General features: G+C 39.9%; 1 protein-coding gene across 1 annotated transcript in view; it reads left to right on the top strand.

Moving 5' to 3' along the window:
- The window catches only part of COL25A1 (collagen type XXV alpha 1 chain), a 657401-nt gene that overhangs the window by 362943 nt on the left and 268903 nt on the right, over nucleotides 1-25555 (top strand). The window contains exons 3-4 of the mRNA XM_073602240.1: nucleotides 13984-14028; nucleotides 19411-19418. Coding sequence (XP_073458341.1) covers nucleotides 13984-14028; nucleotides 19411-19418 — 53 coding nt within the window. The remainder of the gene's footprint in view (nucleotides 1-13983; nucleotides 14029-19410; nucleotides 19419-25555) is intronic.

Raw genomic sequence — 25555 nt, 5'->3', positions numbered from 1 at the left:
CGATGGCGCCCACACACGGTCGGAATTTCCGACAACACGCTCCGATCGGACATTGTCCATCGGAAAATCCGACCGTGTGTACGGGGCATAAGACTCAAAATGACAAGGAGATTCGTCAGGCTTATGTAGTGGGAACACAATAGTAGGTCAGATGTGTATAAAGAATGGAGAAGGGCTATTCCTTCTACTGCTAATCACGTGCTTCCCTTTCAGACAGACAAGACCATGTATGTAGGCTAAGACAGAACTGAGGGTGAAACTAGACAATGTAGTAATAGGGAGATAATTAAACATATTCATATTTAACGTTTAACATCAGATACTAAATGCAACTTTTTGAGCGGCTTTAGCCAGGTTCCCAAAACCTAAAAATCAGCAGCTACAAAAACTGTAGCTGCTGACTTTTAAAAAAAAACAGACACTCACCTATCCAGGGATCCAGCGCCGGTCTTTGGGTCCCCGGCACTTGCATGTTAACTGTGGGAAGCCAGCTGCGGCTTCACAGCTTGCTTCCTACTGCGCATGTGCACCCCGGGAATGGTCCCGCAGCCTCATGGGAAATGTGACGGTTCCCAGAAGGTTGTGGGTAAGGAAGAGGGGGGGGGGGGCAAATTACCACTCGGATCGCATAGGCAATCCCAGCAAAAGTGGGAGTGGGTACCTGCCAAAACTAGGTACCCTCTGTCTCCCCCCAAAAGGTATTACAAATATGGTAGTTGAGGAGGAGAAGGAGTGGAACGTCCCCTTTTGGGTGAAGTTCTGCTTTAACTGCTCTTTCATAAAAAGCTAGTTTACAGAGCTAACTAAATTACATTGTGAGCATAGGGGTATGTATAGAGATACATTTAGATAGAGACCATCTCAGTGGAGGAGCTACTGATGTGCTTTCTGTTTATAAAACCCAGAATGCTCTCCAAACCAGTGTCTTGCTCACACCCTGAAGAAATGTTCATTTGCAAAGTAATATTTTATATAAAAAACAATAAATTATATAGAAATAGTATTAAAACATATATATGTTAAACACATGTACAACTAACCCCAAACCATTCTAGTTTCTCTTGACAAAATGTACTTGTTGCTTCTTTATAAAATAAATACAGTGGAACCTTGGTTAACGAGTAATGCGGTTAACGAGCGTTTTAAAAGACGAGCAACTTTTTTTTTTAAATCCTGACTTGGTTTGCAAGTGTTGTCTCGCAAAACAAGCAGAATTCAAGCTAATGTGGTGTGCAGTACTGCATTTGGCCAGAGGTGTGGGGGCACCGGTGACACTCGGAATGGTTCGGAGCCATTCGCAAATACTCAGCAGCACTCGGAAATACTCGGAAACACTCGGAAATACTCCGTTCCCAAGTGTTCCTGAGTGTTTCTGAGGGTTTACGAGTTAAGCCAAGCTGTCCCCGAGTATTTCCGAGGCTCTCCAACGCCCCCCCCACCTCTGGCCACATGCAGTATTGCATGCAATAGAAGTCAATGCAGAACTAATTATCTTCGTTTCCACTGACTTCTATGGGGAAACTCGCTTTGATATGCGAGTGCTTTGGATTACAAGCATTCTCCTAGAACGGATTATGCTCGTAATCCAAGGTTCCACTGTAAATCGTTTTAACACAACATATTTTCGCTTCATTTTCTAGTGACAGCCATTCTCTGATAATTTCAGACGACGCATACTGTTATTTTCACTAACATAGAAAATCAATGGGGGTGATTTACTAAAGGCAAATCCACTTTGCACTACAAGTGCACTTGAAAGTACAGTCGCTGTAGATCTGAGGGGGACATGCAAGGAAAATAAAAAACAGCATTTTAGCTTGCACATGATTGGATGATAATATCAGCAGAGCTTCCCCTCATTTCAGATCTTCCCCTCAGATCTAAAGCGACTGCACTTCTAAGTGCACTTGCAGTGCAGTGCACTTGTAGTGCAAAGTGGATTTGCCTTTAGTAAATCAACCCCAATGTCTGTATTTTCTCTGCATTAAAATCAGGAGCGGCGTGTAACCAACAGTACTTGTCTTAGAATCCCATGGTATTAATATGTCATTGTACGGATGACATATTGACATTGTGCCTTCCAATCTTGGCCCTTTGTCAAACCATGGCAATGTTACAATGAGCTATTGTCAGATGCAGTCTGTTTTAGAAATAGTGCTGTGCCTGGTATTCACAGTTCATCCGTGATGGAAAAAGTATGACATCTTGTGAGTGTTTGCAGCTACCGTGGATGTGACATCATATACATGTATGCAGTGAAATAACCTCTGAGAAGAATCATGCATGCTCCGATTTGGAAAACCAGTTAGTTCTTTTCTTTTGGCACCGTAGCTGCAAGAAACATGACATTTTCAAGAACACAGTTGTATGTGGTCATTACGAAACAGTGTCAACGTTGATGAGAGATATTCTCAATTCAGCTGTCCTTTTGAGGGCTTGCTGCTGCTTTTCTTCGAAAAAAACAAATCCTTTGATTGCCAGCGACAGACTTCATTAGCCCACACACACAAGTGCAGCATTTTCTTTTTTCCTTCAGTGACATTTTAGGACCTTTGACAGGATTTTTTTCAAGTGCGGAGCTATATCTGCACAGTTCTCTCAGATGCAAACAGAAGTAGCCTAATCTTTAGAGCGGTGAATGCCAGAACTCCCCATTCCACCTTCAACAAGGTGCCCCGTTGTTCCTTTCAACACACTGCTTCCTGCAGACTAAATAAAATGAATGTCACAATGAAAGAGGAGTTAGGTTCGGGCCAATGGGGAGATGAAAAGAGTAGCAGCTTGCTTTTATTAAGGTATTTCTCTTTTATATGTTTTTTAGACACACAAGGTTTTTACAGAATCTTTCCAGGTTTATATTACTATTTATTTTACTTTTCGCTCGATCTGTTTTCTTTAATGTGAAACCTTGCATGTCCAGTGATCAAAAGGCAAACTAGTTGGCTATGTGCAGGACGTTATAACCTAGAACACGCTCTCTGATTGTAGAGAAATCTACAATTTAAACATTTACTTTGTAGGAAAATGTATAAACGCATAAAATATTTTCTAATTTATATGTAAATTTAGTTTTTTTTCATAATTATTATGTACCACTAAAAGATCCACTAAACGTCTTTTTGCAGAGGGGGTTAAATCTGATGGTTCTATTCCACCAGCAATTATCTTCTTGTAGAAATAGTGAAAATTTCCAACACCCAGGCAGAAGGAAAAAGCAATAATGCCCTGCACACACGGTCGGACTTTCCGACGGAAAAGGCGCAATCGGATTGTGTTGTCGGAAATTACGATCGTGTGTGGGCTCCATCAGACTTTTTCCGTCGGAATTTCCGACACACAAAGTTTGAGAGCAGGCTATAAAATTTTCCGACAACAAAATCCGATCGGTTAAATTCCGATCGTGTGTACACAAATCCGACGCACAAAGTGCCACGCATGCTCAGAATAAATTAAGAGACGAAAGCTATTGGCTACTGCCCTGTTTATAGTGCCGACCTACGTGTTTTACGTCACCATGTTCAGAACGATCGGATTTTCCGATAACTTTGTGCGACCGTGTGTATGCAAGACAAGTTTGAGCCAACATCCGTTGGAAAAAATCCATGCGGAATGTCTGATCAATGTCCGATCATGTGTACAGGGCATAAGACCTGAACAAGGACCGTGTAAGAAACACAGTATTAGCAGATATTTCCCCCTACACCTAAATCTGTTCAGAAAAATTCTCTTATGTTTCATAATATAAGATTTTGAAAAACTGAATACAGTCAGTTATGAGATTATTTCAAAGAAAAACTATAGGCAAAACTTTTTTTTTTTTTTTCATTTTGGACAGAGTAAGCGAGGGATATAACACCTGTCAGATTTTTTTTTCGCTATCTTTGTCCCATTGGGGTGATATCCCTTCACTTCCTGTCCCATAGCCAAACAGGAAATGAGAGGAAATCCCTGCAAATTAAGGATTTCCTGATTTTGAACAGGAGGGTCAGCCTTCATTATAATCACATGATGCACTTTCAGTGTTCTGATGAGAAAAGTGGCACTGTCTGTATCCATTTAGAAGTCTTTTAACCAGTTACCCTCTGGAAGGTTTACCCCCTTCCTGACCAGGCCATTTTTTGCGATACGGCACTGCGTCACTTTAACTGACAATTGCGCGGTCATGCAACGCTGTACCTAAATAAAATGTAATAGAGCTTTCATTTGGTGGTATTTGATCGCCTCTGTGGTTTTTATTCTTTGCGCTATAAACAAAAAAAGACAAACAATTTTGAAAAAAAAGACATTTTTATTTTCTGCTATAAAACTTATCCAATAAAAAAATGAAAAAAAATTCACAATTATTCATAAATTTCAATGTGTTTGGTAAAAAAAAAAATCTCAATAAGCGTATATTGATCGGTTTGCCCAAAAGTTATAGCTACAAACTTTAGGGATATTTTTATTTATTTATTTTTTACTAGTAATGGCGGCGATCATCGACTGCGATACTGCGATATTGCAGTGGACAAATTGGACACTAACTGACCCTTTTTGTGGACCAGTGACACTAATAGTGTCCTATAGTGTCCTCCTAGCAAGTGCTTGTGTACTGTGGAGGAGATGCTTTTACTAAGGCAAGGCATAGATCTGTGTCCCTGCTTTGCAGGAACACAGGATCAATGCCTTCCCTACTAACAGAACTGCGATCTGTCTTGTTTATAGGCAGATCGCCGCTCTGCCTGTGTACTGAACAATCGGTGGGTGCCAATGAACATCGAGTCCGCGGTACCCACTGCTGGGCTCCCGCTGTGTGTGATCACAGCGGGAGCAGGCTGCCGGCGGTGCATGTGTGCACCCCAGATCTGGATGTGTCAGATCACATACTAGTAGGGATGAGCCCAATGTTCGAGTTGAACAGCGGGTGTTCGTCTGTTCACCGACACCGAACAGCAAACAATATGCTGTGTTCGCGGCAAATTCGAAAGCCGCCGGAACACTGTTAAAGTCTATGGGACACTAACATGAAAAATCAAAAGTGCTCATTTTAAAGACTTATATGCAAGTTATTGGCATAAAAAGTGCCACAGGGGACATGCAAACATTTTTTTTAAAAACGGCCGTTTTTTCTGGAGCAGTGATTTTATTAATGCTTAAAGTGAAACAATAAAAAATGAAATATTCCTTTAAATATCATGCATGGGGGGTGTCAAATTGGATGCCTTTTGAAATGCATCCGATTCTCATGATATAACATTGGTTTCTATTGAAACTGTTCACATATATGCGGTGTATCCGCAGTTCGAATTGAAAAAGAGTCCTGTGCATCTTCTGACCACTGTGGTGTGGTTCAGGTGCGCATTTCAGGCTCATTGACTTCTATAGAAATTCTTCTGAATCGCACGTCATCAGCTTTGAATACTAATTGAGAAAAAAAACTGTGGGGTCCCCCAAACCATACCAGGCCCTTCAGGTTTGGTATGGATTTTAAGGGGAAACACACACCAAAAAAAAAAAAACGTCCGTGAGGTCCCCCCAAATCCATATCCGACCCTTTTCCAAGCATGCCTCCTGGCAGGTCAGGAAAGGGGGGGCGAGAGAGAACCCAAAGAACCATGCTAGGCCACAAGCCCTCAACATGAGGGGGAGCTTTGGGGTAGGGTGGCTCCCCCCCAAAGCACCTTGCCCCCATGTTGATGGGGAAAAGGGCCTCTTCCCCACAACCCTGGCTGGTGGTTGTGGGGGTCTGTTGGTGGTGGGTTGATCAGAATCTAGAAGCCCTCTTTAACAAGGGGGCTCCCCTATGTGAAAGAGTTTGGGGTATATTGTACCCCTACTCATTCATCCTCCCTTTACTGGCCTGCCAGGCTGAATGCTTGGATAAGGGTCTAGTATGGATTTTGGGGGGCCCCAAGCCATTTTTTAAAATTTTGGCACGGGGTTCCCCTCAGAATTCACACCAGACCTAAGGGTCTGGTATGCATTTGGGGAGGACTCCATGCCTTTTTTCATTTTTGGCATTTGGTCCCCTTAAAATGCATACCAGACCGAAGGGACTGGTATAGATTGGGGGGGACCCCCACAATGTTTTTTTCTCCAATTTTATTGCCGGCAATTCTTTTGTTTACTTTCAGCTGTCAGTGGGGAATCCACTGACAGTTGAGGAGTCATTGCTTGGTAAGCTGCCTGCTCTTAAAGCTTGCATCAGAACCGTATCTAAATAACAGCTGAATTGCTGAACAGCTACTCTGGAAATTTGCAGTGAAAATAAACCTGAATTTCGGACCACACATGTGTGAACCCAGCCTAATGCAAGAAGTGTGTTACTGGCCAGATTATCAGGTGAAAACAGAAAAGCCTGCGAAAAGAAAAACAAATGCAGCCACCACATCTAATGGTTGGTAAGCTGAAATATATGACATTTTTGGTTTTGGGTTTAATACTGCTTTGAAGATAACCCCGTCAGCCCTATTGTGATAGCAATAAAGTTAACTAGAAAAAAGTTTTAAAAATTAAAAATTGATCCTCAGAAATATAAAAGCCCCCCTCCCCCATGCACACACATAGGAAAGCTGGGCAAATTATGTAGCTATTTACTCGACACAACCTAATTCTATATATATCACAAAAACCAAAAGGTGATTATATTGTGTTTGTGCATTAAAATAATTTTATTTTGCAAAAGGGTTAAACTAATATTTCAATATGGGTCTATTCTTTTGCCTCATGCACACGATCGGACATTCTGACAACAAAATCCATGGATTTTTTCCGACGGATGTTGGCTCAAACATGTCTTGCAGACACACGGTCACACAAAGTTGGTCGGAAATTCCGAACGTCAAGAATGCGGTGACGTACAACACGTACGACGAGCCGAGAAAAATGAAGTTCAATAGCCAGTGCTGCTCTTCTGCTTGATTTTGAGCATGTGTGGCACTTTGTGCGTCGGAATTATGTACACACGATCGGAATTTACGCGAACGGATTTTGTTGTCGGAAAATTTGAGAACCAGATCTCAAGTTTTGTGCAACGGAAATTCCGATGAAGCCTACACACGGTCGGAATTTTCGACAAAAGGCTTTCATCGAACATTTTCCGTCAGAAAATCCGACCGGGTGTACGGAGCATTAGGCTTCATGCACACTGGGTGTTTGTCCAGCTTTTCCTGAACACCTTTCTCCTTAAAAGGAGAAAAGCAGCATCAAAAACGCACCTAAATCTGCATTTTTGTAAACGCGTCAAGCACTTGGGCATTAATTCATTTTATTGGCCAGAATAATCATTTATTCTAGCCAGTGAAATGAAACAATGCTCAAGCGCTAGCCTAGCGTTAACATGCGTTTCAAATGAGTTTAGGCACATCAAGAATTTTTTCTTCCAACGTAACAGAAATTCCCTCTGTTCTTGATTGAGCTAAAAAAAACTTTGTGCAAAAATGACTTCTTTAGTAAGGTAGCCCTAATATATCAGCATGTTTTTTTTTTTTATTTTAAAGTTATCCATACATGCATGCATACAAGTATCATCAACCTCATGTTTTCTTTAGCCAGACCATGGAGAGTGCAGTGTAATTACTAAAACCCAGACCAGCTATCAACCATATAATATTTTACAGCAAATGTTTTTCTGCCTAATGTTTCGATGTTTTCATGCTGTAATTTTCACATTATGTATACCACGGTCCAAAAAAAAACCTTAAGATCTTACGGTCACTTCACTCAATTATACACTCCAAATTATTTGAAGTTGGTGAGGAAAGGGTGACAGAATGTAGGGGTATGGAATTAATTATACTCCGCGACAGCCCACAGATATTAAGAAGGTATTTTAACTGCATGTATATAATCAGTGTAATAGATTTAAAAAAACCTTTTCAATGGAGGAGTGTTTTCCTTAGGAAATGTGGTGTACTTTTAATTCAGTTAAGAAACCTGGGAAACTTTGATAGTTAATCCTCCTTCCCATCACACTAATAGAGCACGCTATATTATTAAAGAAAACATTAGATATATACTCCCAGATTAGTATTCATTTTGGAGAAATGTGTTAAAAAATCAGAATAAACAATTTTATGAAGGGGTCGGTAAATGACAAGTTTTGCAGTTTTTATTTAGGATTCGCGAGTGTAAAACCGGCAGCTTAATTGCAAGATTCCTGCTACTTTGTCAGTATATACGAGATAGAATATATTGGAGATCCCTGGTGATCCAAGTCAGGGAATAATGTGCATAAAAAATGAGAGCAAACGGAGTGTAAAGTATTATTAAGGAAAAGTACAATGTTGTACTTTTTTTAGGCAAAAGATGAGAACTAATTTTGGATCTATAACGCTGTAAAACGTTTTTATGATGTAACACATGTCACTGCTGCATCAGAATGCATTGCTATGAATACTGTTCTTTCGAACAGAAAAACAACAGGATTTCTTATAGTCTTGGATAGCTTGGAAACCCCTGTCATTTTTTTTTTTATACTGCTATCTGTGCCATTGTTGGATAATTTTTTATTTTTTAGCCCAGTCACCATTAAACCTGGCAAAAGCTCTAAAGCTGATCATACATTATGCTACATATGCCAAACACAAGGCCAAATTCGGCTTGCCAGGCCTTGTCATGTGGCTCCCCCACCCGGTTTTGTAGCCAGAGTGGCGGAAGTCCATTGAATTTGACACTCCTGCATTATACAGTCTGATTGTACAATCTTCTTAAAGAGGAAGTAAACCCTGATGGGTTTTACTTCCTCTTTATTTCCCTGCAAAGGTAAAGCATAATGGGCTACTATGCATAGTAGCCCATTATGTGTCACTTACCTGAAAACGAAGCCTGCAATGTCACCACTGTCCCCACTAGCAGTGAGCGTCCATCTTCAGCCCTCTTCCTTCCAGGGCTGCGAACTCCGGCTCTGTGACTGGCCGTCACTCGCGCACACTCATGCAGGAGCCACAAGTCACAGCATGACCCCCTTTAGAAACGGCACAATCTGCCCTTTCTAAAGTGCACATGCGCCATAGAAATCGGATCACGGCTTTATTGTAAACATCTCCTAAACCGTGGAGGTTTAGGAGATATTTCCAGCACCTACAGGTAGGCCTTAATATAGGCTTACCTGTAGGTAGAAGTGGTTGTACAGGGTGTACAACCACTTTAAGTTCTACAAATAGCAATGTAGTGTGATGGCCTGTCTGATTAGCTAAAAAAATAATTTTAACAAAACTGATTGTTTGTTTTTTGTTTACCTAATAGAGATATTCACCACACTTCCTGTCCTGGTCATCACAGGAAGTGATAGCTATTGCCCTTCATTGGGACACAGCCAGCAATAAGAACCAAAAGGTAGAGAAAAGTCAGCACGATTTTCTGAATTCACATACTAGAAAAAAATACACCAACATTTTGAGAATAGTCAAGCATAGGCCCTCATAGATGAGGGTCTCCCATCTGTCATTAAGAAAGTAAGAAAAATAAGTGCTTTTTTGCTGATTTATGACTTCAATAAGTGGTCATTATGGAACATTTCTGGCTTTTATCTACAGTATCTCACAAAAGTGGGTACACCCCTCACATTTTTGTAAATATGTTATTATATCTTTTCTACTCTACTCTACTCTGACTACTCTGAAGAAATGACACTTTGCTACAATGTAAAATAGTGAGTGTACAGCTTGTATAACAGTGTCAATTTTCTGTCCCCTCAAAATAACTCAACACAGAGTCATTAATGTCTAAACCGCTGGCAACAAAAGTGAGTACACCCGTAAGTGAAAATGTCCAAATTGGGCGTAAAGTAGCAATATTTTATGTGGCCACCATTATTTTCCAGCACTGCCTTAACCCTCTTGGCCATGGAGTTCACCAGAGCTTCACAGGTTGCCACTGGATTCCTCTTACACTCCTCCATGATGACAACACGGAGCTGGTGGATATTAGAGACCTTGCGCTCCTCCACCTTCTGTTTGAGGATGCCCCACAGATGCTTAATAGGGTTTAGGTCTGGAGACATGCTTGGCCAGTCCATCACCTTTACCCTCAGCTTCTTTAGCAAGGCAGTGGTCATCTTGGAGTTGTGTTTGGGGTCATTATCATGTTCGAATACTGCCCTGCGGCCCAGTCTCTGAAGGGAGGGGATCATGCTCTGCTTCAGTATGTCACAGTACATGTTGGCATTCATGGTTCCCACAATGAACTGAAGCTCCCCTGTGCCGGCACCACTCATGCAGCCCCAGACCATAACACTCCTTCCACCATGCTTGACTGCTGGCGAGACACACTTGTCTTTGTACTCCTCACCTGGTTGCCGCCACACATGGCTTGACACCATCTGAACCAAATAAGTTTGTCTTGGTCTCATCAGACCACAGGACATGATTCCAGTAAGCCATGTCCTTAGTCTGCTTGCCTTCAGCAATCTGTTTGCGGGCTTTCTTGTGCATCATCTTTAGAAGAGGCTTCCTTCTGGGATGACAGCCATGCAGACCAATTTGATGCAGTGTGCGGCATATGGTCTGAGCACTGACAGGCTGACCCCCCACCCTTCAACCTCTGCAGCAATGCTGACAGCACTAATACGTCTATTTCCCAAAGACAACCTCTGGATATGACGCTGAGCATGTAAACTCAACTTCTTTGGTTGACCATGATGAGGCCTGTTCTGAGTGGAACCTGTCCTGTTAAAGTGCTGTAGGGTCTTGGCCACCGTGCTGCAGCTCAGTTTCAGAGTCTTGGCAATCTTCTTATAGTATAGGCCATTTTTTTGTAGAGTAACAATTCTTTTTTACAGATCCTCAGAGAGTTCTTTGCCACGAGGTGCCATGTTGAACTTGTGACCAGTATGAAAGAGTGAGAGCGATAACACCAAATTTAACACATCTGCTCCCCATTCACACCTGAGATTTTGTAACACTAACGTGTCACATGACACCTAGAAATTGGGCCCTATTTGGACATTTTCACTTAGAGGTGTACTCACTTTTGTTGCCAGCGGTTTAGACATTAATGGCTGTGTGATGAGTTATTTTGAGGGGACAGCAAATTTAAACTGTTATACAAGCTGTACACTCACTACTTTAGATTGTAGCAAAGTGTCATTTCCTTAGTGTTGTCACATGAAAAGATATAATGAAATATTTACAGAAATGTGAGGGGTGTACTCACTTTTGTGAGATACTGTAGGCTTGGATTTATGCAATGTCATAGCTTAGCCAAGTGTCCACCCTTTTAAAAGGGTTACATGAGGTCAGTGCAGTGTGGTTTGGGGTAGTACAAGTAATAAAATACCTGAAAGAGTTTCTATAGGTTCACTTCCCTACTCTAAACAATATAAAAAAAAGTCTGAAGTTTCACTCTCTGACTGAGGATAGTATGGGAACGTCCATTTGCCATGTCATGATATATTAAAATCTAAAGGACTAAAGCGTTCATATGTTTGCACAAATGAACCAATGGAATTGTCTATTGTATATGCAAAATATATTTTTGCCTACAGTGCAAATGCAGTTCATAACTTATTAGGGTAAGGAGAACATATTGCACTTATCTAAACCGTGTAAATCAGATTAAGTTAAATGATATTTCTGATTTCTTTATTACTTTTAAGAAATAATTGAAAGTTGTTTGTATGATATTTTCTGATTACAAAAAGCAGCATGCACAGTTTTATATTAGTAGTGACACTGGTGTAAAGAAATGTTGATTCACCAATTGGGGTGCATGGTTTGGATAAATCATGGTCAGACTCAGTTGGGAGTTTAGTTAGACTAGTACTTTATTGAGAGTTACAGAAATAACATGAAATATACAGCACAGAAAAAAATCCACTGAGAGTGATAGCTGAAGTATAATCCAATTTGATTAAGATGTGCAAAGTGAACCTGCTCCCAGGCTACACACACTACATATAAGCAAGTACATATTCTAAAGAAGCCGTAAAAGTGCTTTAAAACAAGTTCACTGTAGCTATAGGCACTATGGAGAAATGTATCTTTAAATTTTGCAACAAGGGCACCAAAATGTTAGCTATTTTCTATTGCACAAGAATGTTGGCAACCTGCCAGGCCTGTAATGTAAATACACAACAGGTGCTTCTAAGCTGTTATAAAACTAAATGATACCCAACTTTGGAAACTTTGTGATCCATGAGTATCTTTGAGAATGAATTATTTCACAGTACATGCAGCTATTAAAGTAGAAGTCCACCCTAAAACTAACATCCCGGCATCTACAGACATTAACAATCTAACACTAACCTATCTAGCCCTGTAAAGAAAAAAACATATACATACCTTTTCTGCAGCCAATCTGACCCAATCCCACGCTGAGCTGTTATCTGTGGCTTCACTGCAGAGGCGGGTACAGAGGACACGTCTGACAATGGAAGCCCCATAGTAACTCTATGGGTGACGTCACTCTCCATTAATCTCACAGCTGTTGTCGACTGTGTCCTCTGAAGAGCTTCCACCGCTGGAGCCCGGGTCGAATCGGCTTCAGAAAAGGTATGTATACTAATTTCTTCTTTACAGGGCTAGATAGGTTAGTGTTAGAATGTACATGTCTGTAGATGCAGGGATTTTAGTTTTAGGGTGGACTTACACTTTATGGTTGGGATTAACTTATTGTAAAGCTTTTTTGCTGCTTATTAGGAACATATTTTATTGTCCATATTTACCAGTACATGAGTCAACAACTGATAGCACTCAGGCTAAAGGAGTAAAGACAGCTACTAGAGGGGCCAGAGCAGTGCATAAGCTGGCGTTAGCTTAGTAGTGAAGGGACAAAAGAGTCCAAGACAGGTTTTCTTACTGGCCCAATAAACTGTTTTCCTCAACAGTAGGTGCTCATCTGGCTTAGGAGACTTCTATAAACCTGAGATTTCTGCCCAATTCAGCCAACTCAAGCTTCTGTCACCCCATGACTATGATTTCCATTGGATTAGCATGTTCACTCTGAAAAATACTAAAAATACTGAAGTAATAACCTAAAGAGATTCAAATACTAAAGAAATTCATTCTTTCCAGGATCTTGGTCCTTACAAAAGCTTTAGCATTTAACATTTTATTTTTATTTCCAAAATTATTGTAATCTTTTTAAACCTACAGCCCTCATTAAAAAAAAAAAACTAGTAACCCTGCCATGAAGGTCTGTTATCAGGCACTTCTTGTCAGAGGGTGACAATGCTTTGTCCATGTCCTACTAATTGTGCTTCTGCACTGTCTTTTATTGTCCTCTTGCCTCATGGACTCTCGATGACGACTACTAGTGGTTATTTCAACACAAATTACACAAACATGGCCCACTGGTGTTACTACCAGGAAATCTACCTGAGGAATTCCATGCTGCCATTGCTAGAGTGTATGTAGACAGTACGACACTGCAAAGAGGCTGCAGGAGATCAGAAACACAGAAACTTGAAAACATTTTATTTTAAAAATATTAATTGCTTTTTATTCATAATGCTTTCAGCAAACCAAATATAGGGTTTAAATTTATTTTAAGTGACTTTAATGTAGATGTCCTCCATAGTCAACCTTGACACTATTTCATGTACTGATTTTGATGTTTTGATCTTGCTATTAGTTTTGTAGCCTGTAGGTGTTAATAATTTTCTCTGTGTGTGTTTTCTAAGTCTTCAATCTACATTTCTTTCATAATGAATAACCCAGTAAATAATTGCTTGTCAAGAACTCTAATAGAAAAGTCTTGAAATGACTTTCAGATATAATTTCTTGGGCTCCAGACTCGGCAAATGCTTTGACAGAAAGGTCAAAGGTTCAAGTGCTGACAAGGTCAGAATAGCATGTATAGATATAATACAGGCATGGCTAATTCTGTAATGCTTATGTCAGGCTTTGAAGCGATTTGAATTCTAGGAATAAAGCATGGTTGTGTTTTTTTGTGTAGAAAGCCAAATAAAGCTCAATGATGAAAAACCTACATGTGTTTTCCAATTAAATGATTCATTTTTATATAATTGCCAAAACTAACAACATATTTCTGTTTTGATTTTAGGCCCTCCAGGACAAAGAGGCAAAAGAGGTAGAAGAGGGGAACCTGGTAAGCTCGCTTTCTTTGGCCCCACTTTTAGGCTTTTTTCATGAAAGTAGTTTGTATGCGTACATGTAGTATAGTATACTCTCTTGCCCATTGACCCAGTGAATTCTCACGCTTCTAGTAGCTGTTGTCACTTTAACAGAATGGCCTTGTGTGTGGACTTTCTCTCTGGCCTCTTTTGTCTTTGTCTCAAAAGTTACAACACATTGTAAAGCTTAGGTATATTAGCCAACTGTCTACTGATGTAGAAAACATATTAACACAGATTTCCCGGTACTTACTATTAGTCAGTAGCTGGCATCAGGCAGTATTTTACTGCTCTACACTGAAAGGAAGAAAAAAAGCCACAGCGTGTACAGACAAAGTAGAGGGAACTATTGTGCAGATATATATATACTCAGGAAAGTGGTTCTTCATTGTTAGGAGAATATATAGATGCATATGATGCTTGTCTAACATATGAGTTCTATTTACTTTTTGCATATTGGGCAGTAATAAACCCAAAAAGCAAACATTTATTATATTGCAGCTTACCAATTCTTAGTGACTGCATTTGTTTTCTTTTTTTAAGCTTTCTTTTTTTTTTTTATTTGGGGATCCAGCCAGTAAGTGCCGGTTCACACTACAGCAACTTGGTATGTGACTTGTCAGTTGCCCCAAGTCACTGGACATAAGAAATTCCACTGAAGTGAATGAGAGCATTCTTAATGTACACTACTGAAGTTGCTCCGACTTCAGAAAAGGTTCCTGTACTACATCAAGGCGACTTCTAGGCAACTTGTACCCATAGATTTCAGTGGAAGTTGCCTCCAAGTCAGATATCCATCTATATTGAAGCGACTTTACAGGAAAAAGAAAATAATTTACACAGGTACTTCCCACGTTTGCCCAGGCAACCCCCTCCCTCCAACAGAGCTGATTATTCTGTGATCGCCTGTCCTGGAGGCAACATTAAGTTGCGTTGTAAGTTGCGCAAAGTCGCGCTAAAGTCGCGCTGAAGTCGTGCTGAAGTCTCCTCCTAAGTCCCTGAAGTCGCGCTGTAAGTCGGGTTGCCCCAGTGTGAACCGAGCCTAAATCTGTTGTTTTTCAACAGAACAAGCTGCCCAAATGTAGCAGTTAGACTGCAGAGAGAAACCATTTGCTACTGACAGGGGTGCTTACAATCATCAGATTATATTTATTCATGTAAAACGTTTATCCCAAAAGGAGAAAAATTGTCTGCTGTGACTGGTTATGTAACTGCAGTGAGAGTTGGGGTTTGGTTCAATATGTTAGGCGCTTTCACACGAAGCAGAGTCTGTGAGTCTGTGAGCAGATCTGCTGATCAGAGCAGGATGGATGTAACATCTGTGCCAGTTCAATTTATGCAGAGATTTACACTGAGCGCTATGGCAGCCAGGTGTAAATGGACTGTCTGTTTACATTAGGCTACCTCCGTTCCAGTCCACCAAAATAGAAAAGGACCCAGTCGGATCCAGAAGTCTGTTTACATCCGCCTGTTCATAGGGCTCCGTGGACCTTCCAAGTAAGTCAGTTTGAAAAACTGACAAGCTCAAAATGCCTGTGAGAAAGGGGCCTTAGTGTATCTAAATCTGCTAGTACATCTAATACTCCCTTCCCCCAGACCTGCTCAAAATGCCTGTGTGAAAGGGACCCTATTGTATCTACATCTGCTAGTACATCTAACACTCCCCTCCCCCAGACTGGCGATGCTGCTGTCCAAAGGTGCCCCTGTGCTTTTTCATCCAGAGTGGGGCACTCTAAAGCTTCATGTGCACTTGACCGTGATTTACCGTGTCTGCAGGAAAATGCAAAACGTGGCAAGTCAAAATGTTCCTATCCTGCAGGTGATTCTTTCACATTCAGGAGAGGGAGGTTGTTGGAGGTTGAACCTCCCCATAACCGCATCTGCTCCTAAATTCTGGTAAAAGCCTATGTGTACATGGACACTATGGGGTTGATTTACTAAAGGCAAATCCACTTTGCACTACAAGTGCACTTGGAAGTGCAGTCTCTGTAGATCCAAGGGGAACATGCAAGGAAAATAAAAAACAGCATTTTAGCTTGCATATGATTGGATGATAAAATCAGCAGAGCTTCCACTCATTTCAGATCTTCCCCTCAGATCTACAGTCTGCACTTCCAAGTGCACTTGCAGTGCACTTGTAGTGCAGAGTGGATTTGTCTTTAGTTAATCAACCCCATAGGCTTTTATGAAAAAAAAAAAAAAAAACGCCAAAAGCTCTTAAACTCAAGTTTAGGAGCTGTAGTGTACATGAAGGCTAATACAGAAGGTGCATTACTGGCCAGATCACCAGGCGAATAAAAAAAAAAGAAAAGAAAATGAATGCAGCCATCACATATAAAGATTGGTAAGCTGCAATATATTACATTTTTTGTTTTTTGGGTTCATCAATTCTTTAAGGCATTAATAATATTAAAACACCTTTTAGGGCTCATTCACATTGGTGCATTATTTATTGTGTAGTGGGATGTGTTACATTAAAGAGGAAGTAAACCCTGATGGGTTTTACTTCCTCTTTTTCCCCTGCAAAGTAAAAGCATAATGGGCTAGTATGCATCGCATACTAGCCCATTATGTTGCGCTTACCTGCAAAGGAAGCCTGTAATGTCACCGCTGTCCTCGCTGTGTGGAAGAGTCCATCTTCACTCCTCTTCCTTCCGGGGGCCACGGACTCTGGGTCTCTGATTGGCCGGAGTCGCCAGTCATCCTTCCCTTTCTTTAGTGCGCATGCGCCGATGACATCGGCGCAAGCGTATATGGTAAATATCTCCTAAACCGTACAAGTTTAGGAGATATTTCCAGTACCTACAGGTAAGCCTTAATATAGGCTTACCTGTAGGTAGAGGTGGTTGTACAGGGTTACAACCACTTTAAGACAGCCCAAAAATGCACCTGTAATATATTTGGCAATGCAGCCCCACCACAATGTGTGGCATGTGCAGAGCACATTTCACAAAATCCCCAGCTGCTGTCTGTGGTACCATGTGGCAGACACATGGTTTGTCATTCACAATAAAAAAAAAAAAATACAGTAGCAGAAGAGAATAATGAAGTATGAAAATAACCCGTCATTCTCTTTTGAAAGCCTGTGGTTAAGAGATATTTTATATAAATTAAGATTCACTTGGAAATCATCTAAAAACCTGTTTTGCAGAAGTAGAACAAATTATTGGTACACAATTGGTATTTTTTTTTTTATTATCCTTCAGTGGAATAATTGAACATTTATTCATTTAATGGTGACTGCTGCAGTCTGCACCTGCAAATTGAAGGGAATAAAATACTCTTATACATATATCTGGTAAATAAGCTGCGCCAATACATTAGACCGTTATAAAAAATAAAATGTGCCCGCCAGCTCTAATAAAACAGATTTTGTGTTAGACGTTAATTTTCTTTCCTGCAAATGAAATATATTTACTGCTGTTTGACTTAACTTTCCAAATAAATTCCAATAAAAAAGTCACTGGGAAAAGAGAATTAACGTTACATCTGTGGGATCTTTCAGTGAAAACCAGATCACTATATGTAATACACAGAGGCTAATTGAAATCATTGATTGGAAAATTCACTTTGCTAAAGCAAAAAAGTAATGGTTTAGGCTGGCAATATTGTTTTCATTGTTTCACTAAAAAGGCACATTTTGTAACCAAGCGCAGCCTATAATTTTGGAAGAGTAATAATTGTTACTTTGAAAAAAATGTAATAATAAATGTATTGTCAATGGCCCTAAAATTGCCAGTTACTTGCAAAGGTTTTATTTTTGCCCCTGTTGTTGTCCACTTCTAAACACTTAGGCCTCATGTACACTGGACATTTTTGGGTGTTTTTTACAGCTGCTGTTTTTGTCTTTTTTTCTACAGTCAATAAACTCTCCAGCATGATACCCTATGTGTCCATGCACACATAGGCTGTTATCAACTGTTTTTGGCTGGGGCGTTTTTTAGCTGTAAAAAAACCTCAAAACTAGTGGGTTCTGAGAAGAGTTTTTCAGATGTAAAAACGCTCTAATGTCAAAAAACGCTTAAAAATGCTGCTAAACACTCAAAAACTTGGCTCACCAGCAATTTTTTTATGTTTTTGATCCCATTGAAAAAAAATGCTTAAAAACATTGAAAAATGCTAAAAAAAACTTTGAAAAACTCACTGCAAAGCTACTGGCATTTTTATAACGTTATTATAAGGTCCAGTGTGCATGAGGCCTTAAAGTAGAACTGAAATCTCCATTTAAAATGTGCGAACAGGCAGGCATGAGTTCAAAAATGTACAGATATAGCAACATGTACACATAACTGTGGAAGTAATAATCACATACTTCCAAACAATCCTGTATTCAGGATGGTAAATTATTGTAATGATTACAGTAAGTTAATGATCTTGGTCTTTCTTAACCGCCTTGGCGGATTTCCCGAGTGTGGCTCAGGGTTAAATTTCAGTACCATTAGCGGTATCCCAGAGCCACACTCGGGTTTGCATTGCAGGATCCTGATGCGGTGTACTTACCTTGTCCCAAGGATCCTGCGATGTTCCCCCACTGTGTCCGTGGGCTATGTCCTCCGCCCGATGCCTCTGTGTGCTGGGCTCCGTTAACTGCGAGCGTCGCAATGCACGGGGGTGGAGCCTGGCGGCAGAGAAAAAAATGAAAATTCATAATACATACAGTACACTGTAATCTTACAGATTACAGTACTGTATGAAATTATTTCACATCCCTTTTGTCCAATGCCCTGCATGCAGTTTTATATTATATATACTGCTCTTTCTGCCTGGAAAATTGAGATTGTCCATGGCAACCAAAAAGTGTCCCTTTATGTCAAAAGTGGTTTTACACCAGCTAGAAAACAGCGATAGTAAATTAGAACACTTGCAGAATTGAGCGATAGTGAAGCGTGGGGAAATGAATTTTATTATTATTATATTATTATTTTATATAATTTATAATTATTTATAGTTATTTATTATATTATAATTTAGGATTTTGTCTTTCAAACTTTATCATACCCGGGATGTCTACTAGACTCTTGTTTGGACACATTTAAGTGTGTTATTGCTAAGAATTACAGGCCTACAATAAAAAACGCCAAATTTCTATGCAAAACAATTGTACCGCTTTTAAACGCAAAAATCTGACATAATCATAACGCCAGGGAGGTTAAGGCAAGGCCTATTATTCTAGATGGTGATATATCTTCAACACCTAATATACAAGGCAGAAAGGCACAAGATATTTTTTAATAATAGAGAAAGCACATGTTGTACACTACTAGACGTGCAGTATATTGTGTTTTTTCTTATGTGTTATTTTATGATGTTTCTAATTTTTGTTTTATTTCCTTTTTTTCTGTTTTGTCCCTTCACAGGACCACCTGTAAGTATGAGATCTTTTTTGTAACTATTTAATATATTATTGAAGGGTTTGGTGTTTGATGGTACACACTGATATCTCTTTTAATAACGGTTTAAAATAACTGGGTTTAACAATAGTACTAACATATATTAATTAAAATTAATGATCTTGTAGCTAGAAGAATATATAATAGTTATTAAACTTGGAATTGTGCATAAAAAGAAACATAAATCTGCATCTATGGTAAACAAGGAAACATGTATCCAACTGATAAGGCAATAATGGCAGTCATATAAAATAAAAAAACATTTTAATTCCAAATGTAACATATAACTGTAACTTTCAGAGCTGACATGTCAAGTTCTTAAACATCTTTTCTTTTTGTAAATGCTGTTTAAATCTGGAATATTTAAGTCCATCAAAACTTGCAGTATAGTCAAAAATAATTGTATTATACCTAATTAACATACTTTTTTAACCTGTACTTAACTTTCCAAATTGATTTTTGCTTATGATTGCTTGATCATTGATACCATTCAAGGGGGGTTAGAATCTATGTCAGGTTTTATTGAGTTGAATATGATACATCTCCTTGGAGCAGTCTTATTAAAGGCTACTGTAACCTGATATATAGCTTATATATACAGTAAGTTAACATACCAATTCTAAATTACATTTAAAAAGAAAAAAAAGAAACTTTAATAATTACTCATTTATTTTAAGTATTTAGATGATTGCTACTTTTAACCCTGTTATCGGTGTGAGAAAAAACCCTGTTAACCCTGTTAACGATTTAAGAAAAAATGCAAAATTATGTAATGCAGTAGCCATAACATTTATTGAATATATTGGAACCTAATTCCATTTTTAGACATTCGTATGCAGCCCTAATAGACACCGGTAAGACATGCCCAGTTTACATAGTAAGTTATGTTTTATGCTGATTCAGCTAATCTTATTATGTTTCAAACCTCCAGTAGGTTTTTTTTTTTTAATAAAAAAAATCTTCCGGATGTTTCAAGTGGGCACAGGTTCCTTGGCTCAACATGCAAATTGCTAATTTTGGAAATTGCCCAGAGGGTTAGATAATAAGAGTTTCATTGATTGTATAGACTAAATTTTACTCAAAGAGTTTAGTAAATTTCACACAGAACACTTTGTATTCCTTTACTAATTTTTTCAGTAAAGTGGACAAAAAAGGGAGTAGCTAGTGGCAGAACTCAGACCCTCAAAATGTATAAGTTGCAATAACTTGATTCTTATTTTGTTTCCATGTCCTGGCCACCTTTATACATTCATGGCTAAATCAGCAGGGGACCTATAGGGGAAAGGTAACACAACATAAAATCATCTTTCCTCTCTCTTGTCTGGAGATCTGTACAGTTGAAACATAGTTTTGTATTTAAACCAGGCCCATGCTGCCTCCAATAGCACAATGACACAAGGACAAGAGGGTGTCATCATTTAGGTGTGCCAAGGGCAACATACTGGGGCTGATTTATTAAAAGAATAAAACAGTGTATGCTCACTTTGCAGTGTTATGCCCCGTACACACGGTTGGACATCGATCGGACATTCCGACAACAAAATCCTAGGATTTTTTCCGACGGATGTTAGCTCAAACTTGTCTTACATGCACACAGTCACACAAAGTTGTCGGTAAATCCGATCATTCTGAACGCGGTGACGTAAAACACGTACGTTGGGACTATAAACGGGGCAGTAGCCAATAGCTTTCATCTCTTTATTTATTCTGAGCATGCTTGCCACTTTGTCCGTCTGATTTGTGTACACATGATCGGAAATTCTGACAACAGATTTTGTTGTCGGAAAATTTTATAACCTGCTCTCAAACTTTGTGTGTCGGAAAATCCGATGGAAAATGTGTGATGGAGCCTACACACGTTCGGAATTTCCGACAACAAGGTCCTATCACTTTTTCCGTCGGAAAATCCGACCGTGTGTACGGGGCATAAGTGTTCACTTAGCTCAGCAAATGAGGTAAAGCAGTGATTGCTTCAATCATCCAGTTTTCTGCAAGCAAAAGTCATGTTTTTTTTTCCCTTAAACATGATTGGTTATTCAACATGAACAAAGTTTCACTTTATTTACGGATCTAAATAAACATACACTTTGCAAAGTGAATAACATTTACTGCATTAGTATATAAACCCCTGTGTCTAAATACAGCCCTGGTTGGAAGCCACACATACACTATCGGGGGGATTTACTAAAACTGTATGGTACAAAATCAGGAGCAGCTCTGCATAGAAACCAATCAGCTTCCAGTTTTTTTTTTGTCAAAGCTTAATTGAACAAGCTGAAGTTGGAAGCTGATTGGCTACCATGCACAGCTTCCCCAGATTCTGAGTGCTCCTGATTTAGTAAATTTCACCCTATATGACCAAAAGTTTGTGGACACCACCTAACAATCAAACCTGTATGAGCTTGATAGATATCCTATTCCAAAACCATGGGAATAAATATGGAATTGACACCTTTTACTACTGTACTAGTCACCTCCTTCCTGGGAAGTCTTTCCACGTTGTTTAGAGTGTCTTTGAGACTTTGTGCCCATTAAGTCTAATGGTCAGGTATTGATGTTGGTCTATAAGACCTGGCTTGCAACCAGGATTCCAACTCATTCATAAAGTGTACATAAGGATTAAGGTAAAGACAACTCATGCTGCTCTACACCTCAGAAAACAATGTTTTAATGAACCTGCCTTTGCACACAGGAATATAGCCATGCTGAAACAAACAAATGCATTTCACATGTTGCCATGAGGTAGAAAGCACACAATTACAAAAATACAAGTTTTTGTATCCTGACAATTAACAGTACCCTCCATTGCAAACACCTGAACTCAATGACTAGTAAGTCCACTTTACATTTGGCAATAAATTGTATGTAGTAGGCAGTGGCAGCCGCTCCATTAGGTGCGCAGGGGCACCGACCCACTAATCCATGTGCCCGTTCCCTAATCTACATGCAGGGCACCGGACGCATGGATTTCAATGTTTTTTTTTTCTTTTTTGAAACACTAATTGGCTTAAAAAAAGGGTGGGCTTGGGGCGCAGAGCACTGCACCCTGAGCCCACCCAGTTGTGTGACATTAGCCAATTAATATTCTCAATGTCTTCCCGCTTCTCCTCCCGGCCAATTAGGAAGTGAGTCCTGAGACCCGATTGGCCAGGGAGTCTTAGGACTCCCAGCCAATCAGGTCTCAGGACCCACTTCCTGTTCAGTCGGGAGTAGAAGCAACAGCCCGCCTCTTCCCTTGGCAAGCTGCAGCAGGTGGAGGGTCGGAGGGGCAGCTTCCAGGAGTCCTACCCAGGATCCAGCACAACCTCCTAAGGTAAGGACATGGATGGCTGCCTTCCTGTCCGACCCATCTGGGCGGGGGGGGTGCGAGTGAGGGGGCCAGGGACAGCTTTCAGGAGCCCGCACCACCTCCGATCATGGCCCTCCATCCGATCACGGCTTTCCCGTACGTCTCCTGTGTGTGGGTTGTTGGTTGGCGGTTGTGCAAGTAAGGGGGGGGGGGCAGGTTTGTTTGCCCCCCCAAAATATTGAGCATCAGCCGCCACTGGTAGTAGGGGCTAAAATGTAAAAAACCTGCAATACAACTCCAAATCTTAACTGATTCTTTACACTACATAGGCAAATCTTGGGGTGGCAATTTGAAAAGCTGAATTGTCTCCAAATTTGATTGGACACATCGGAAGATATCACTGTTTTCAAAGTTCAAATGACTGGATGAAATCATACATTTTTTTTTATATTAATTGGCTGTAGACCTGTATACATACAATAAAAATTGTAATGATTGAAAGGATTTGTACAGGCAAGGAATACAGAGTGTTCTCAGGTCACACTTGACCAGTATTTCTTTTTAGATTACAGAAACAGTTCTAAGACTGCAAAAGTTTAAAAGTCCACATGCAGTAGAGAGTTGAGTGCGTTCTATAAACATTAACTATGGCTTTTGGCAAATTTAAGTATGGAAAGCAGACAGAGCTCAACCATTTATGGCTTAATTGCAAAACCAATTTTAATAAATGTGGTAGAATTCACAAAACATAGATAAATCATTTTTATCAATGACCTTTCCAGATTTCTGTCCATAAAGTCCCATTTTTTACACTGAGTCCCTCTTTCCTACAGCTGCCTCGATCGGATTTAGAAAGAAAAGTTGGCAAAAGAATTATGGAGTTAGCGGAGCCAGACTAAAGAAATGAAAGCACATATTTTAAAACTCAGTATATGAGGGCCATCTAGTCATATTAGTCAAAGTGATAAATTTGTTTATTATACTGATTTAAATCAGTTTTGTGATCTCAGCCTCCGCTTACTGAGAACTGTAATCATTTTAGTCATTGCTTTTTATATACTGCAGAGCCTTTTTACAAAAACTGGAGCAAAGGACAGCAGAGATGCCATCCACATCAGTCAGATTCCTGTCTTTTTTTAAGAAATAAAAACGTAACTAGTTCCAATAGACTACTATCCCACTTTTGTATCGATTTCCTAAACCCCGGTGTTTGTAAATCAACCCTTATGTGGCTTATAAAATAATATAGTGCTGAGAGTTGGGGCAGCACTTGATATACTGTAAACATAACACAGAACACACATCAGTCCCTGCCCTTGAGGTGCTTACCATCTATGGTCCCTATCTCGCATGCGTACCTATACTAGGGCCAATTTAGAAACGTGACAATATTCCTACCAGCTATATTTGGGGTGTGGGAGGAAACCCACATAAGTACAAGAAAAACATGCAGATATTGGCTTGGCTGAGATTCAAACTGAGAACCCCAGTGCTGCAAGACAGACGTGCAAACCTCCAAGCCTCTGAGCTCCCACTACACAATTTTATAACAGTAGCCCATGCTTTCCTTAAGGTGGAACTACACTACTTAGTGCAAATATGTGTTGAAATGCATTTCTTTAAAATCTCAGCCCTTTACTTCACTGTGTCATGGCAGGTGCAAAAAGCTGTACATCTGTGTCACACATAATGAGAAAGTCTCCAACATTTTTCTTATTACCCTGCCAAAATGGATTATTGTTAAGGAAATATTTAACAGAATTGACTCTGTGTTGTCAATGCAACACTTATCTGATGTTTTATTTTTTATATACGGTATATTTTTCAATTGTACGATGTTTTGTGATATTTCACAAATATATTTGCATTCACCAGAGAAGGCACCTATCTTTTCTTTAAGGAGAATTCAGTGAAAGGTGAAAATCTCCTATTCCTAATTATAAGCAACAGTGGGAAACCTATCCCACCATTGTTTGCATTTCATGGTGAATGAAAGTCTAAAGATAAAGATAATTTTATTGATTATGTAGTACAGAATACAGGCTTCTTTAAGTCATTGTGACTGAGTTATATGCAATTGCTTTCAGGTGAATAGATGTTAGAAAAAATGTTCAGCTAGCCCCCATATTTGCTAGTGTCCCTAAGCGATGGACCTCTTCTCTTTACTGAGGGAAGCTTACCTTCTTCTATGGAGTTTTTTCCATCTCTGGATGATATGGGACCAGTTTATAATGTTGCTTTACACTGGCTCCTGCTGTGTGTGCTCCCTTTGGCATGTAGTGCGGATGTGGAGTTATCCACAGGGTGCTTTACAGGTCCAGAGTCATGATCTGCCTGGTGCAGAGCTCAGTTTCTGAAGGACCCTGTGGGGGTATGCCTATCGTGGAGGGTTAAGCCAGAAAGCTGTTGATCACAGATTTTTCCTGAGTAGTGAGTACAGGGTGGACGTCCTTTAAAAATGTTTCCCAGGATGCCCAGTCTCCCCTTTGGGGTATGGTGACCTCTATCCATCCTTCCATTGGTGTGGTGATGGCTCCAGGGTTGCCTTGGTGTGGTGGCATTGGCACCATCTTAAATTCTAAAAGCGCACCTAGTGTGATGCTATTGTACCCCCTCTTCCTGAGTGGTGCATTACTGAGATCATGCGAACGGGTGCTACTCACTCCCACGGCAGTTACTGCACTTGCACACTTTGCGGCTTCCTCTTTAGAGAAAGGATGCTGGCTAGACAACATTTCCTGGTTTTCTTGCTCTGAAAGCACATTGAGGCACTACTGCAAAGATCATGAGTACCCCATCAGAACATTTTGTTCACAGGCATGA

This window comes from Aquarana catesbeiana, linkage group LG01 (genome assembly GCF_042186555.1).
Source record: "Aquarana catesbeiana isolate 2022-GZ linkage group LG01, ASM4218655v1, whole genome shotgun sequence".
Lineage (NCBI taxonomy): Eukaryota > Metazoa > Chordata > Amphibia > Anura > Ranidae > Aquarana > Aquarana catesbeiana.
Note: the sequence above shows the minus strand (reverse complement) of the source record. Positions and strands in the feature narration are given on the sequence as shown.